This window comes from Phoxinus phoxinus (genome assembly GCF_949152265.1).
Source record: "Phoxinus phoxinus genome assembly, chromosome: 5".
Taxonomy (NCBI): Eukaryota; Metazoa; Chordata; class Actinopteri; order Cypriniformes; family Leuciscidae; genus Phoxinus; species Phoxinus phoxinus.
In genome coordinates, this window is record NC_136880.1 from 36,134,981 (window position 1) to 36,148,746 (window position 13,766).

At 44.1% G+C, this 13,766-nt stretch overlaps 1 protein-coding gene across 1 annotated transcript in view; it reads left to right on the top strand.

Annotated features, from left to right (window-relative positions):
- The first annotated feature begins 71 nt into the window (after positions 1-71).
- The window catches only part of LOC306999332 (prolyl 4-hydroxylase subunit alpha-1-like), a 13,873-nt gene continuing 178 nt past the window's right edge, over positions 72-13,766 (top strand). Inside the window, exons 1-13 of the mRNA XM_079613916.1 lie at positions 72-266; positions 595-685; positions 2,737-3,005; positions 3,088-3,309; positions 3,417-3,551; positions 3,649-3,825; positions 5,393-5,457; positions 11,914-12,004; positions 12,270-12,320; positions 12,646-12,684; positions 12,798-12,866; positions 12,960-13,056; positions 13,454-13,766. The exon at positions 13,454-13,766 is cut by the window's right edge and continues 178 nt beyond it. Of these exons, the coding sequence (XP_079470042.1) occupies positions 3,513-3,551; positions 3,649-3,825; positions 5,393-5,457; positions 11,914-12,004; positions 12,270-12,320; positions 12,646-12,684; positions 12,798-12,866; positions 12,960-13,056; positions 13,454-13,524 (699 nt within the window). The 5' untranslated portion in view covers positions 72-266; positions 595-685; positions 2,737-3,005; positions 3,088-3,309; positions 3,417-3,512 and the 3' untranslated portion in view covers positions 13,525-13,766. The remainder of the gene's footprint in view (positions 267-594; positions 686-2,736; positions 3,006-3,087; positions 3,310-3,416; positions 3,552-3,648; positions 3,826-5,392; positions 5,458-11,913; positions 12,005-12,269; positions 12,321-12,645; positions 12,685-12,797; positions 12,867-12,959; positions 13,057-13,453) is intronic.

A 13,766-nucleotide genomic window follows, 5' to 3' on the forward strand; every position in this document is an offset into this window, starting at 1 on the left:
TTCCCGCAACCAGCCCGTTGACACGCACTCGTGTAAAGTTTCGCTTTTGTTTTTGTTCTCAGATAATAGGCATACTGAGAAATGATGAAATGTGGGCAGGTGTGCCTCTATACATTTAAGCTCTATTTCACAGCAAGATACACACACACAAGATGCGATTTGAGATATTGAAGGTCTGATAATGGCAGTAAAGGATCTGACGGTGTTTATGTTGTGTTTTGGGATTGTCTTTGCTGATGCCGGACATGAATTATTCACATCAACAGGTTATTATTTCAGTTCAATATCAATTCATTATGGTTTATATAGGTTTAAATTCGTAATAATTCAATGTTATTGTTTGTTTTGTCTATATTTCTCCTACTGCTTTTACACTGATGTCATGACAAGTTGGTTGTTTGTTTTCATTTTTGCATCATTTTCACCATAATTTCAGCACTGATGCACTCATACGTAAAAAGTTACTCTTTCACTTTTTTATTCCATTATTGACTTAACAATAATAACTCTCTCTTTGGTTTCTTAAATGATGTAAAATTGTATTATTTAATAAATCAAATGCCTTTTGACAATTAAGTGCAGATTGTTTTATAGATCTAATTGCACAGCTATATGGGAAGACGAAAGACCTTCTGAAGGTCTTCAGCCAGTGCATTGATGCTGAAAATGTAGAGACTATGAAGAGGTGAAAACATTTATTATTCCCAATATACCATAAAACCACAAGATCAATGTGTTGTTTTATTAGGGGCCAAGCACTGAAAGTGCGTAGGCTCTTATTGAAATCGTTGGCGTTCTTATTTTTCTTCTTCCGTTTCTTCTTCTTCCGCTCTGGAAGTCTATGGCAGCCCATAGAACCGTTTGCGGGAAAGTATCTCCACAACGCTTTATCGTATTCAGACCAAACTTGGTGCATGTCATCGGAAGCATGACCCGAGGCTACATGCTGTGTTTCGGTGCAGCGCCACCTACTGGTCTGAAGATACGGAAAATGGCCATTTTTGCTTATAACTTCTGAACAGTTTGTCCAAAAATCATAAAAGTGGTCTTGTTAGATTAAGGCATCATGCCGAGTCAACTAATATCCAATTTTTCTATTTCGGCCATTTTAGGCGTTGGTCATTTAACATTTTGTACCAAAATGCTTTATTTAATGAACGCATGAACGTATCGTTACGAAACTCCGTTTGGGTAATCAGTACAATGCCCTGAAGGAGTCTGGTAAGTTTCGAAGCATTTTAAATTTTCAAATGCTTATAACTCTGGGTTTGGTTGACTTATTTTCACGGGAGTCATCTCCTTAGATTTCTGAATCCTTGCCGAGTCAAACGATACCAAACATGCTAGGTTTCGCCTTACAGTTTGTGTAGCGTTGTGATTTAACGCTTAAAAAACATTTGCCAATATCTTTGAAACCGTTAGACCGATCAAGACGAAAACACCATAGGAAGTTCGAAGACATATGTCGTTGGCTACTATGCCCACGCTAATATGCTAATGCCCAAATGTAAAAATTTTAATAGTAAGTGGCAAGAAAATGCAAACAAAGTCAGGTGTGGGTAATTTTTTATGTGTTTATACATATACATGTCTATAACTCCAAAACGAAAGGAGATATTTTTACAAAATTTGACACACACATGTATGGGCTCACTCTGAGGACACATAAAAAATTGTGGGATTGTGCCTTTTGTTGGCACTATAATAGTCTTCAATATTGACTTCAATACAGTATTGTATATAAAATGCTATACTTTATGAACGCATTAGCGTATCTTTACGAAACTCTGTATGAGTCATTGGCACCATGCCTTGAAGGTTCTCAAACAGTTTTGGGGCAGCGCCACCTTGTGTTAAAAAAGTTATAACAAAATTTCCAAAAATGATCATTACTGTTGAATAAATTTGCCTATTGTAATGACACTGGTCTTAATATATTCCTTGGGTTATGCCGAAAACATAAGATACCAATTTTGCCATAGTCAGCCAAACTTCCTGTCCACCATCTTTATATTACTTTTCAATTTAATTCAATTAATTAATCAATGAATAATACTATTGATTAGCATTACCAAACATGGACGTTTTATTATTATTTTAATTTAATACTGTGAAGCTGCTTTGATACAATCTGTATTTTGAAAAGCGCTATACAAATATTCTTGACTTGACTTTTCGAACTTCTCCTAGACTGTTTGTCTGGTTTTCACCAAAATCGAATCGTATCATCTCCAGACTGTGCCGACAAAATTTTATGAATTTCGTGTTGATAGACAAAACTTGTTTTCTTATTTTCGTATTCATATTCAGGCTTTTTCTCTGCAATGCCTTGACATATTGACACCAAACTTTGTATGTGTTATTGTCACCTCACGCTGACCACAACACATACATTTCGTAATTGTGCCACCTATTGGTCGAAATTGATAAACCGTTAAATCATATTATTAGTGACTGTATATATGACTATTCAGCCATTTGGGATAAAATCCTCTTAAATTGTCTTTAATTGCTTATTGTTTTAGTTCGTCTGACATTCCCAGCCATGTTGGCATGTCTTATCGTCTTTGAGCTTGGCCCCAATAATTGCTGCTTGCAGCTATTTGTTATTATTAAAAAGCATTCAATTTGACAATGGATATTTAACCATCTTATATATGGTTTTAGTTAAAGGATTATGTTATTAAATCCATTTTCTAACATTACAACTTTTGATTAACCCATGTCTTCATCCAGTGTTCTTCCGAATCTTCGTCTTTCATACTCTGAGAACCCTGAGGAAGCTGTGAGAGACCCTGTGGCAGCTTACAGGCTCCTCAGACAAATGAGAGAGGATTTGATATATATTGAAAAACACACTCAGCTTTATCAGTGTGAAGAGTATCAGAATGAGTTGGACTCAATGATCCTAGAGATTCCACAGCTGGAGGACTTGGATGGTGCAGCTTCAGGACTGATCAAACTGCAAGAGATCTACAAACTCCACCCAGAAGACATCACAAAGGGTAAACTGTCCTGCAGTTTTGCAGCAATGCAGTTTCACTGAGAGTTTCACTTTCCAATCTGATTGATGTTGTCATTTCACAGAAACATCTTTAAATGCAAATGAAGCTTTCCATGTAGGGTTGGTCGCTTATTACGAGGACAAATTCCAGCATGCCTTCCTCTGGTTTCTGTACAGTCTGGACAGATTAACAGAATACTCAACCACTACTGAGGAAGAGTTGCTCCGTTTCCTTAGTTCATCAGCCTATAATTTTGGCAGCCTACATGGGGCGATCTACTTCAGCCAACGGCTTCTTAATCTGGGTGAGGTCATAGTGACATGAAGTTTAATACTAATATTTTTATATGTGAGGATGGCAGACAATTTTGCTAAATTGTTGTGATTCAAGTCTTAAACATCTTTGCCTCAGATCCAAGTAATGATGAAGCCAGAGTTCAGCTGAACAGACTCCTTCACTTACAGAGCAACCCTGACATATTTACACTGAACACTAAGTCAAGTAACTATGAGGCTCTGTGCAGAGGAGAGGTTGACGAGAGGGAAAGTGCTCAAATTTAAATCATTATTTGACATGTAATTACAAACAGTCATTATAAAGCTTTATGTGTTGATTGTAAGTTTATTATATTTGATCAAATCAGACCTCCAAGAGACAGAGGGCGCTGTCCTGTAGGTACAGCACAGGTGGAGGAAACCCCAGACTGATGTATGCACCAGTGAAAGAGGAAGTGGAGTGGGACGAGCCTCGCATCATCAGATATCACGACATCATATCAGACAGAGAGATGGAGATCCTGAAGAATATCTCCAGACCTCAAGTGAACACACACAAACACACACTTTTGGTTTCCATATTCTAATGGGACTTTGTATAGACATTATTATTTTTATCCCCCCCCCCCCACACACACACACACACACAAAACAACATAAATATTATATTGTTGTTATTATTATTGTCACTATATATATATTTTTTTTTTAATTATTGTTAGTGTTGATTGTGTATTATTGTACTGTTCAATGGGCAAATGTATGTGGACATCCATTTCAAGTGAACATGAAGATCCCACAAACATGTTTGCTTGGCCCCTTAACTCCAGTGAAGACAAGTTTTAATTCTATGACATAATTACATTCTAGATTAATGGGTTTCAAACTTTTTCAAAAATATGATGAACCCTTTGCCATGGACTCTTCTCCTAAAATATAGAGCCAGCTATTTATTTTCATTGCTTTACATGCATTTATTAAGTTGACAATACTTTCTACTCCCCAGCTGATGTGTAAACCTTAAAGGTGCCATGTGTAATTGTCTGGCAAAAAAAATCAAGTCATACTCCACATTCCATACCAGATGGGGGCAGTATACCTCACATATCAAAATATGTGATGTAGGATATGGTATTTTATAAATCACACACTACAAATATGATAAAGAAGCAGAAACAGATAGTTGCAGTAAAGTAAGATTTTAATAAGTTGAAGAAACAATAATGATTTGTGACACACACACACACACACTTGATTTGCGCATCGCCATCATGTGTGTATTACAGGTAACGTTATTACATTGCTTCCTGATACCACGTGCGCAAACACAAATAACCTATATTTATATATATATATACTACAGGGCCGTTGAATGCTTGTATCTGATAATCGTGAAGCTCTTGTAATTATTACTTTACCCAACCTCTCCATGTCGAGTGATGCAGTAAACATCAGACAGCGCACGTGAACCGATCATCTCTACTATAGTAAAAAAAACACGAACACTGTTGAAAGATACAGTAGGCTACAAATGACCTGTTCACGCCACAAATTGTTCTCCGTCCTTAGCGACCGAGTCATTGAATGTGAAACAGCCGCTGCTGTCGTCAGCGAGCAGCACTCTTTAGACAACGAGGGCGGGCGCTCATTTTTTGGATATTTTTACCTCAATTTTTACACATGGCACCTTTAAGAGAAATCTAAACCTATGAATTGAATAGAATAAAATCAATCTTATCATTTCTGACCAGTCTTCAATGAAAGTCAAATGTCAAAGTTTGTACATTGAAACTTAAAATTTACTCGTTTAAATTTAAACCTCGGTTGTAGAGAATTGTGTGCTTCTTGTGAGGTCCATATAGAAATGTTTCATTGAGGTCTGTGTGGAAGAACTTGGCTGATCTATAGAAAGCCCAAATTTGAATCCCACTGAACACATTTGAGATAAATTGGAGCCCTAGTGCCGGCCGGCATGCAGACCTCGTCCAAAGTCAGATCCAATGGTTTTGAAAGCAAATGCTCAGAAAGCAAACAAGTGTGGTGTTTGGGTGTTCACATACTTTTGTTTTAACCATAAATGTATACTCATTCATTCCTATTTGTTGCCTACAGTTTTCTAGGTCGGAAGTTTATGAAGACGGAGAAGCTAGAATCTCAGTTGTCCGTGTTTCTCAAAGGTTTAATAAATATTTATTAAAATCATCTTATAATAGGCCATTATGTTTGGTAAATATTTTTTTTCATACAAAAATAAATCGTACTCGCTTACTAACGTAACCTCGGTTCTCTCTAGGAGAGGGAACGAGTACTGCGTCGAAAGAACGCTACGGGAAAGATATTTCTTTGTCGAGATTGAAGCCTAAAATTAATCCTTAATTTTGTAATATTGTAAAACGCTTTTCTGAAGCATACAACCTAGGCGGAGCAATACAGCTCACCCATTGGCTGCTCTGCCAGAAAAGCACAGCCTATGCGAGGCCAGAGACGCTGACCAATGAGGACGCTTCGCGCCCTTCTGCGTCACCTCCCGCCCAAACAGGCGTGGCCTAGGCCTATAAATACGAGCATAGCTGTCTAACACACTGATTTTCGTCAATGAAGCGACGCAGCGTGGGCACGCACGGCCATGAGACGCAGTACTCGTTCCCTCTCCTAGAGAGAACCGAGGTTACGTTAGTAACCGAGTACGTTCTCTTACGTAGAGTTCTCTCGTACTGCGTCGAAAGAACGCTACGGGAACCCTATGTAAACCGCCGTGCGTGCTCTTGGACCGACACAGACACCTAAGGGCGCGCGCGCCCTGGTATACAAGTGCCTACCCCAAGAAGTATAGGGAGAGCGGCTAAAATAGCATCATCCCTTTATAGTAGTGCCTCTTAAGGCATAATAGCATATATATGTAAATATAGATATATATGAGGGGTAATAGCATGCTCATGGGACACATTGTCAGTGAGTGATGCTTAAACATTGAAGTGACCTGGGCCGCAGCGCGGGGCAGGAACACTTATACATATTAAACATTGAAGTGACCTGGGCCGCAGCGCGGGGCAGGAACACTTATACATATTAAACATTGAAGTGACCTGGGCCGCAGCGCGGGGCAGGAACACTTATACATAGTCTTCTAGACCGAGAGCAGTTTAGCCTGCAACGCAGGAACCTCTAGGTTATAGAACCTAATAAATGTAGACGGGGAGGCCCAGCCTGCCGCCATACAGATATCTTGTAACGAGATTCCGCTATACCAAGCCCATGAAGAGGCCATGCCTCTCGTGGAATGTGCTCTGATGCCCAAAGGGCATTCCAAACCTCTAGATGCGTAGGCTAGCGCAATGGCGTCCACTACCCATCGAGACAGACTCTGTTTCGTTGCGGCTCGCCCTTTGGAGCGCCCGCTGAACGAAACAAAGAGCTGCTCTGTCTGTCGAAAAACAGCGGAGCGGGACACGTAAGCTCTTAATGCCCTGACCGGGCAAAGGGAGCTATTTCCGTCCTCTGAGGAACAGGGCAGGGCCGATAGGGAGGGCCGACAGGGAGATGACCTGAGCCCTGAACGGTGTGTTGAGGGACTTAGGCACGTACCCATGCTTCGGTTTCAATACGACTACAGAGTCGTTTGGCCCGAACTCCATACAAGAAGCTCTCACTGAGAGCGCTTGCAAGTCTCCCACACGCTTCACTGAAGCGAGAGCCAAAAGAAACACGGTCTTGAAAGACAGGTGTTTCATGTCAACTGAGTGAATAGGCTCGAAAGGGGCCCCTTTCATAGCGTTCAACACTGTAGAAAGGTCCCAAACGGGGACTGAAGGAGGCCTTGGAGGGTTTAACCTCCTGGCGCCTCTAAGGAAGCGGACCACCAGGTCGTTCCTGCCTAGTGAATGGTCAAGCGTTGGATTAACGAACGCTGATATGGCAGCCACATAGACTTTGAGCGTGGATGGGGTTCTTCCCTTATCCAATAGCTCTTGCAAGAAGGAGAGAATCTCCGGTTCTCCACACTGAAGTGGTGACAGACCTTGATCTGAACACCATCCAGAGAACACCGACCATTTGGAAGCGTAGAGTCGTCTAGTAGACGGAGCCCTAGCTTGTTCGATCGTGTCTAACACTCCTCTTGGGAGGTTAGCGGGTACCCGTTTATGGCCCATACGTGTAGGGACCAAAGCTCGGGGTGAGGATGCAGAATCGAGCCCTTGGCCTGTGAGAGGAGGTCTCTCCTCACTGGAATCGGCCACGGAGCAGTACTCTTGAGCTGCATCAAGACTGGGAACCAAGGTTGATTCGTCCAGTATGGTGCGACAAGAAGCACTGAGCATCCGCTTTTCCTGATTCGCTCGAGCACTTGAGGCAGGAGTGAGACAGGGGGAAAAACATAGAGCGGACGGCGGGGCCAGACTTTGGCCAGCGCGTTCGTGCTCTTTGAAAAGAATTCCGGGCAGTGAGCGTTTTCCTGGTTTGCAAACAGGTCTATCTCCGCTCTGCCGAACTTTTTCCACAGCAGACGCACTGTCTGTGTGTGTAGGGACCATTCTCCTGTTGGAACGTTGTTCCGTGAGAGTCTGTCTGGTCCTACATTCAGGCGACCAGGCACATGGATCGCTCTCAGCGAGCGCAGGTTGTGCTGGGCCCATACCAGTATGCGTTCCGTCATCCTGAAAAGGTTTCGGGATCTCACGCCACCCTGGCGGTTTATATAGGCTACTACCGACGTGTTGTCCGAACGGACTAGGACGTGGTGTCCCTTTATCCGAGGACGGAAACGCCTCAGCGCTAAGTCCACTGCCATCATTTCTAGGCAGTTTATGTGCGGTAGTTTGACTCGTTCTGCCCATTGGCCAAAGAACGGTCTGCCTTCGAGCAGTGCTCCCCAGCCTGAGGTGGACGCGTCCGTGGACACCACCTTCAGGCTCGAGGAAGTCCCCAGGCTTACACCTGACCGGTACCAGTCTGACGCTCTCCATGGTGTCAGGGCTGAAACGCATTCCTGATTGACCTTGAGGCGACAACGACCGTGAACCCATGCTCGGCGCGGTACACGCGCTTTTAGCCAGAACTGCAGTGGGCGCATGCGCAGCAGGCCCAACTGTAGAGCTGTCGATGCTGCGGCCATGAGGCCTAGCATTTTCTGAAATCTCCTGAGCGGCACTATATGACCGCTGCGGAAGGATTTCGCCATCCGCAGGGAGTTTCGCCTGCGCTGTGATGACAGTCGAGCTGTCATAGACAGCGAGTTCAGCTCCAGTCCTAAAAAGGAGATCCTTTGACTGGGAAACAGTGAACTTTTTTCCCAATTGACTCTCAGACCTAAGCACTCGAGGTGATCGAGAATTAGGGTCTTGTGGCGGATGAGTTCTGAAGGTGATTGAGCTAGAATCAGCCAATCGTCCAAATAATTCAGAATTCGAATGCCGCGGAGTCTCAGGGGTGCCAGCGCCGCGTCCATGCACACTGTAAATGTACGAGGTGCTAGAGACAGGCCGAATGGCAGGACTGTGTACTGATATGCCTGGCCCTCGAAGGCGAATCTCAAAAATCGCCTGTGACGTGACGCAATTTGTATGTGAAAATACGCGTCTTTCAGATCTATTGCCATAAACCAGTCTCCTCGGCGAATCTGCGCGAGGATAGCTCTGGTCGTGAGCATTCTGAACTTTCGCTTTGTCAGCCCTTTGTTCAGATGCCTGAGATCTAAAATGGGTCAGAGACCCCCGTCTTTTTTCGGTTCCAGAAAATATCTGCTGTACAGACCCCCTTCGCTCTGAGCTTGAGATAAAGGCTCTATGGCCCCTTTGCTCAATAGCTTCGCTATTTCGGCTCGAAGTAGATGTGCTACTTCTGTTTTCACCGTAGTTTCGACTTTCTCCGTGAAACGGGGAGGGCGTCGATGAAACTGTAGCGAATAGCCTCTTTTTATAGTCTCTAGCACCCATTCTGAGACCCCGGGAAGTCTTTCCCATGCATCTGCACGTGTGACTAGGGGTTGAATGTAATCTGGGCCCTGGTCGCGAAATGGCGGCGACACGAGAGCAACCGTGTGCTGTGACATGGACGCCGTGGCGTGTGAGGCGGGGGGCATGTTTAACACAGTATGCATCCCGCGCGCGCTCAGCTCTCTGTGTCGAGAGAGAGCGCGCGGGACGAGTCCCGTAGGGCTCGTTATGTTTGTGAATAAACGTGGGCGCTTGGTGGCGGGCACATTTATAACACCGGGAACACTGTGTTTGTGTACTGACTGACCGTTCGTTAGTTTCGTTTTTACAGAAAACCGCGGAATGTGCAGTGTGTAGTGGTTGTGGGCACTTGGCAGTGGGCACGCTCACTACATGTAAAGCACAATCGGCATGAGCCGATTTTATGTGTGCAGACCCTGTGTTGTTCAGGGCTGTGCTTGCACGGGTTGAAAAACCGGGCTCTGGTCGCGAAAGGGCGGCGACACGAGAGCAGTCGTGTGCTGTAACATGGGCGCCATTGCAGCGTGATGCGGGGGCGCGCTTAATCGAGCGGGCAGCCCGCGCGCGCGCTCAGCTCTCTCAGCTGAAAGAGAGAGCGCGCGGTGCGAGCCCCGTACGGCTCGGCATGTTTGAGAATAAATGTGGGTGCGTGAACGCGGGTACATTTATAGCACTGGGAAGTACTGTCTATTAGAACTGACTGACCGTGCATTGGTTTCGTTTCATAGAAACCGTGTGACATGTAGCTTGTAGTGATTGTGGGCGCTTGAAGACGGGCACGCTCACTACATATAATGCACAATCGAAATGAGTCGATTTATGTGTGCAAGCCCTGTATTGTGTGGGGCTGTGCTTGTGTGTACAAATGGGCACTGGGTCGTGGGCATACAGTTACACACATTACATCATCGGCCGTGGCCGGGACACCGTGTAGCACAGAGAGTACTGTCTATCAGAACCGACTGACCGTGCATTCGTTTCGTTTTTACAGAAACCACGGGACATGCAGTGTGTAGTGATTGTGGGCACTGAAAAGCGGGCACGTTCACTAACTTACATGTGAAGCACAACCGACATGAGTCGATTTTATGTGTGCAAGCCCTGTATTGTGTAGGGCTGTGCTTGTGTGTACGAATGGGCACTAGGTCGTGGGCATTACGGATACACACATTACACCATCGGCCGTGGCCGGGACACCAGTAAATACATTTTCAGATTTACCTGGGGCGTCGTGAAAACGGCGTCTGTGTGCAGGCAAACGGGCATTGATGCCGATTTGGTGACTGCAAAATACACTGGCACGGTCGCGAATGTTGGGACTGTGCGAGCGAGACATTTTAGTGAGATCCGGCCGCGGCGGGATTTTAACACTGTAGCTTTCCTCGAAGCAGAAGTGCGCATCCTGGCTGAAAACGGGGCTTTCCGGGACTCCGCGATTTCTTCGTGAATTCAGGAAGAAAAAGGCGCGGGTCGTGAGGACGGTAACGTACGTTCCTCTGCAGAAAAGCAACCATCCAGCCGGTAAGCGCATCGATGCTGGTCTTTCTCCGTCGACGCTCACGAGCGGCGGGGGAGGGGAGATCCTCGGAGCTCGCCCATCCCTCGCTACCCGAAGCGAGGAGAGAATAGCAGTCGTCCTCCACAGACGCGGCTTCACCCTCGTCCATGACGGACGCGGCGGCACTCAGCGGCCCTTGTCCGTCGGTCAGAGAGTCCAGCGAAGCGGGCGGAGAAGCTGGCGGCAGCAGCGGCGAGCACCTCGTGGTGGAGGGAGGTTCCGGGCTCCGCTGAGCACGGCGCTTTTCACGGCGCGGCACTGCAGCGGGCGGAAAGATGCAGCTTCAGTAAAGAACGCCAGGCGAGTCCGCAGAGTCACCGTAGGCATCAAATCACAGTGATGGCAGCCGCCATCGACGAGAGCTGAAGCTGCGTGATCATCACCCAGGCAGGAAACACAAGCACGTGGTCCCCGTCGCTGAGCGGGGCTCTACACGAGCCACAGGAGGTGCGAGACATCTTGAAAAAGACGCTCGGCTCTTTTAGTGGTGGAAAAACTGTGTGTCGCTACGGCGAACACACACACAAAACACACACACATAATGTAAAGGATATTCCACGCCGGAGAAGCGCAGCAGGGAACGGCGGCTGAAGGCGGCGATGACCAGCGGCTTCAGGTAAGGGCTCGTCCTGCTGAGGTGCTGTATCAGACGGCTGTGGTGGCTCGAATCCGGTCCTACGATGCGTGTAGCTTCGTGAAGTAAAGAAAATCAGTGTGTTAGACAGCTATGCTCGTATTTATAGGCCTAGGCCACGCCTGTTTGGGCGGGAGGTGACGCAGAAGGGCGCGAAGCGTCCTCATTGGTCAGCGTCTCTGGCCTCGCATAGGCTGTGCTTTTCTGGCAGAGCAGCCAATGGGTGAGCTGTATTGCTCCGCCTAGGTTGTATGCTTCAGAAAAGCGTTTTACAATATTACAAAATTAAGGATTAATTTTAGGCTTCAATCTCGACAAAGAAATATCTTTCCCGTAGCGTTCTTTCGACGCAGTACGAGAGAACTCTACGTAAGAGAACCTGGTGTACTATTTCTTTAACATGGGAGTTAGCAGTATTTGGCATAATAATAAACCGTTTTGGTCACAGTCACACTTATGCAAAGAAAAATCATCACTATATTTTCAGTGTTTTTCTATACAATGACCCTGTGGAAGCTGTCAGTCAGAGGATTGGAGATGTTACGGGACTCTCCATGGAAACAGCTGAACAACTGCTTGTACGTTACAGTAAAAAAGAAAGCTTATGATCATGATTCATGCACAGGTATATTTTCTTTAATGCCAGCTATGCCTTGCAGTAAACATGGACATTGCACACTGCCTAACTAAATAAACAAGCAAATAAAGAAAGAAACCCCATACTTTGCAGAGAACATTGGTTTGCTCTGCTTTTCAGTATCTCTCGTCAAGGAATGGCATAAGCTTTGGGAGCTTATCAGTATATTTCCATTTAAATAGCAAAAGTGATACAATTTTTTCCAGGTTCAGAATTATGGGATTGGTGGAAGATATGAACCGCATGTTGATGCATTGGTAAGTTCACTGTACAGACATTACATCAATTTTGTAAACCAACACAGAATTAGGCATTGGTTCCCTCAGGAATTTCTAATTGGCTTTTGTAGATTGGATTTATGAGTAATAATTTAATTTAATTAATGATCTACTTGGAAAATAAATTAAAATGCCAGCAAAAACCTCCTGTGTCCGGTTCCATAAGTAAATACTACTACTACTAATAATAAACATTCACTCTAAGAGATTCACTTTCTTGAGTCAACAGGCTTTTTACTGGATTAGCCTACATGTTGACCAGTCAAATAATTACAAACTAACTGAAGAATGTTTGACCCCGCAGGGGATAGAGAATGACAGGATTGCTACATTCCTAATTTATGTAAGTTGGCAGTGTAAGTGCAGCTGTCAGAAATTCAATTTGCCTCAATGGCATTAATTCGTATTTCTACTATAGTTAGGCTGAGTGTAACTATCCATGTTTTGTCGCTGTAGATGAGTGATGTGGAGATAGGGGGCGCCACTGTGTTCCCTATAGTTGGAGTTGCAGTGCATCCGAAAAAGGTAAACCCTCAATTCTGTGATTTATACAAGGAAAATTTAAGTACTAATTACAAATAAAAGAATAATTTCAGCATCCTCTCTCTGCTCTTGCAGGGTTCAGCGGTGCTTTGGTACAATCTCCACAGAAATGGTGAAAAGAATTTGAATACGCTGCATGCTGGATGCCCTGTGTTAATGGGTAACAAATGGGGTATGTTTTTAAATTAAATTGGGTAGATAAATCTAAAATATAATTGGCTGATTTGATTACATTATTTTGGAACTTTTGTTGTGTATTCTCAATATATAAATTTATGTTAATATATCTAAATTTAACTTCATATTCATGAGACATTCTATACTGTAGCCTATGCTTTATCAAAATACAAATTATTTTTATCTAAGTGTCTTATTTGGGAATGTTCTTTGTAAAATAAATGTATTATTGCCTTTTTTTTCTTCTTTTGTATGGTATTCTTGAAACAAACAATCGTACTCTGTGTGAACCTTTTTTCTTTTTCTTTTTTAAATAACAGTTGTTGTGTTTGAGGAGAAAATCAATTCAGTCATGAATCATTTGAAAAGAAAAATCATCTTCTTTTTTCCAGTGGCTAACAAATGGATCAGAGAGTTTGGACAGGAATTCAGGAGCCCCTGTTCTTTGTCAGACTGGGAGTGAAAGATTCTACAGGGCCTGAAGTCATAAGATATTTGTATCTGTACTATATAACATAACTACAGAGTTGTTCTATATCATGTTATATGGATTTTGTATCAGTAATGTAGGCAGGATCTGGAACAGATTTGTCTGTTACTGTGTTTCACTGTCACTTTTACTGCCTCAGATCACAGCTGAGTTTATTTCATATATTGCCCTTCTCTCTATGCAGTTGAGCCAATCTCTGGATCTCAGAGTCTAGT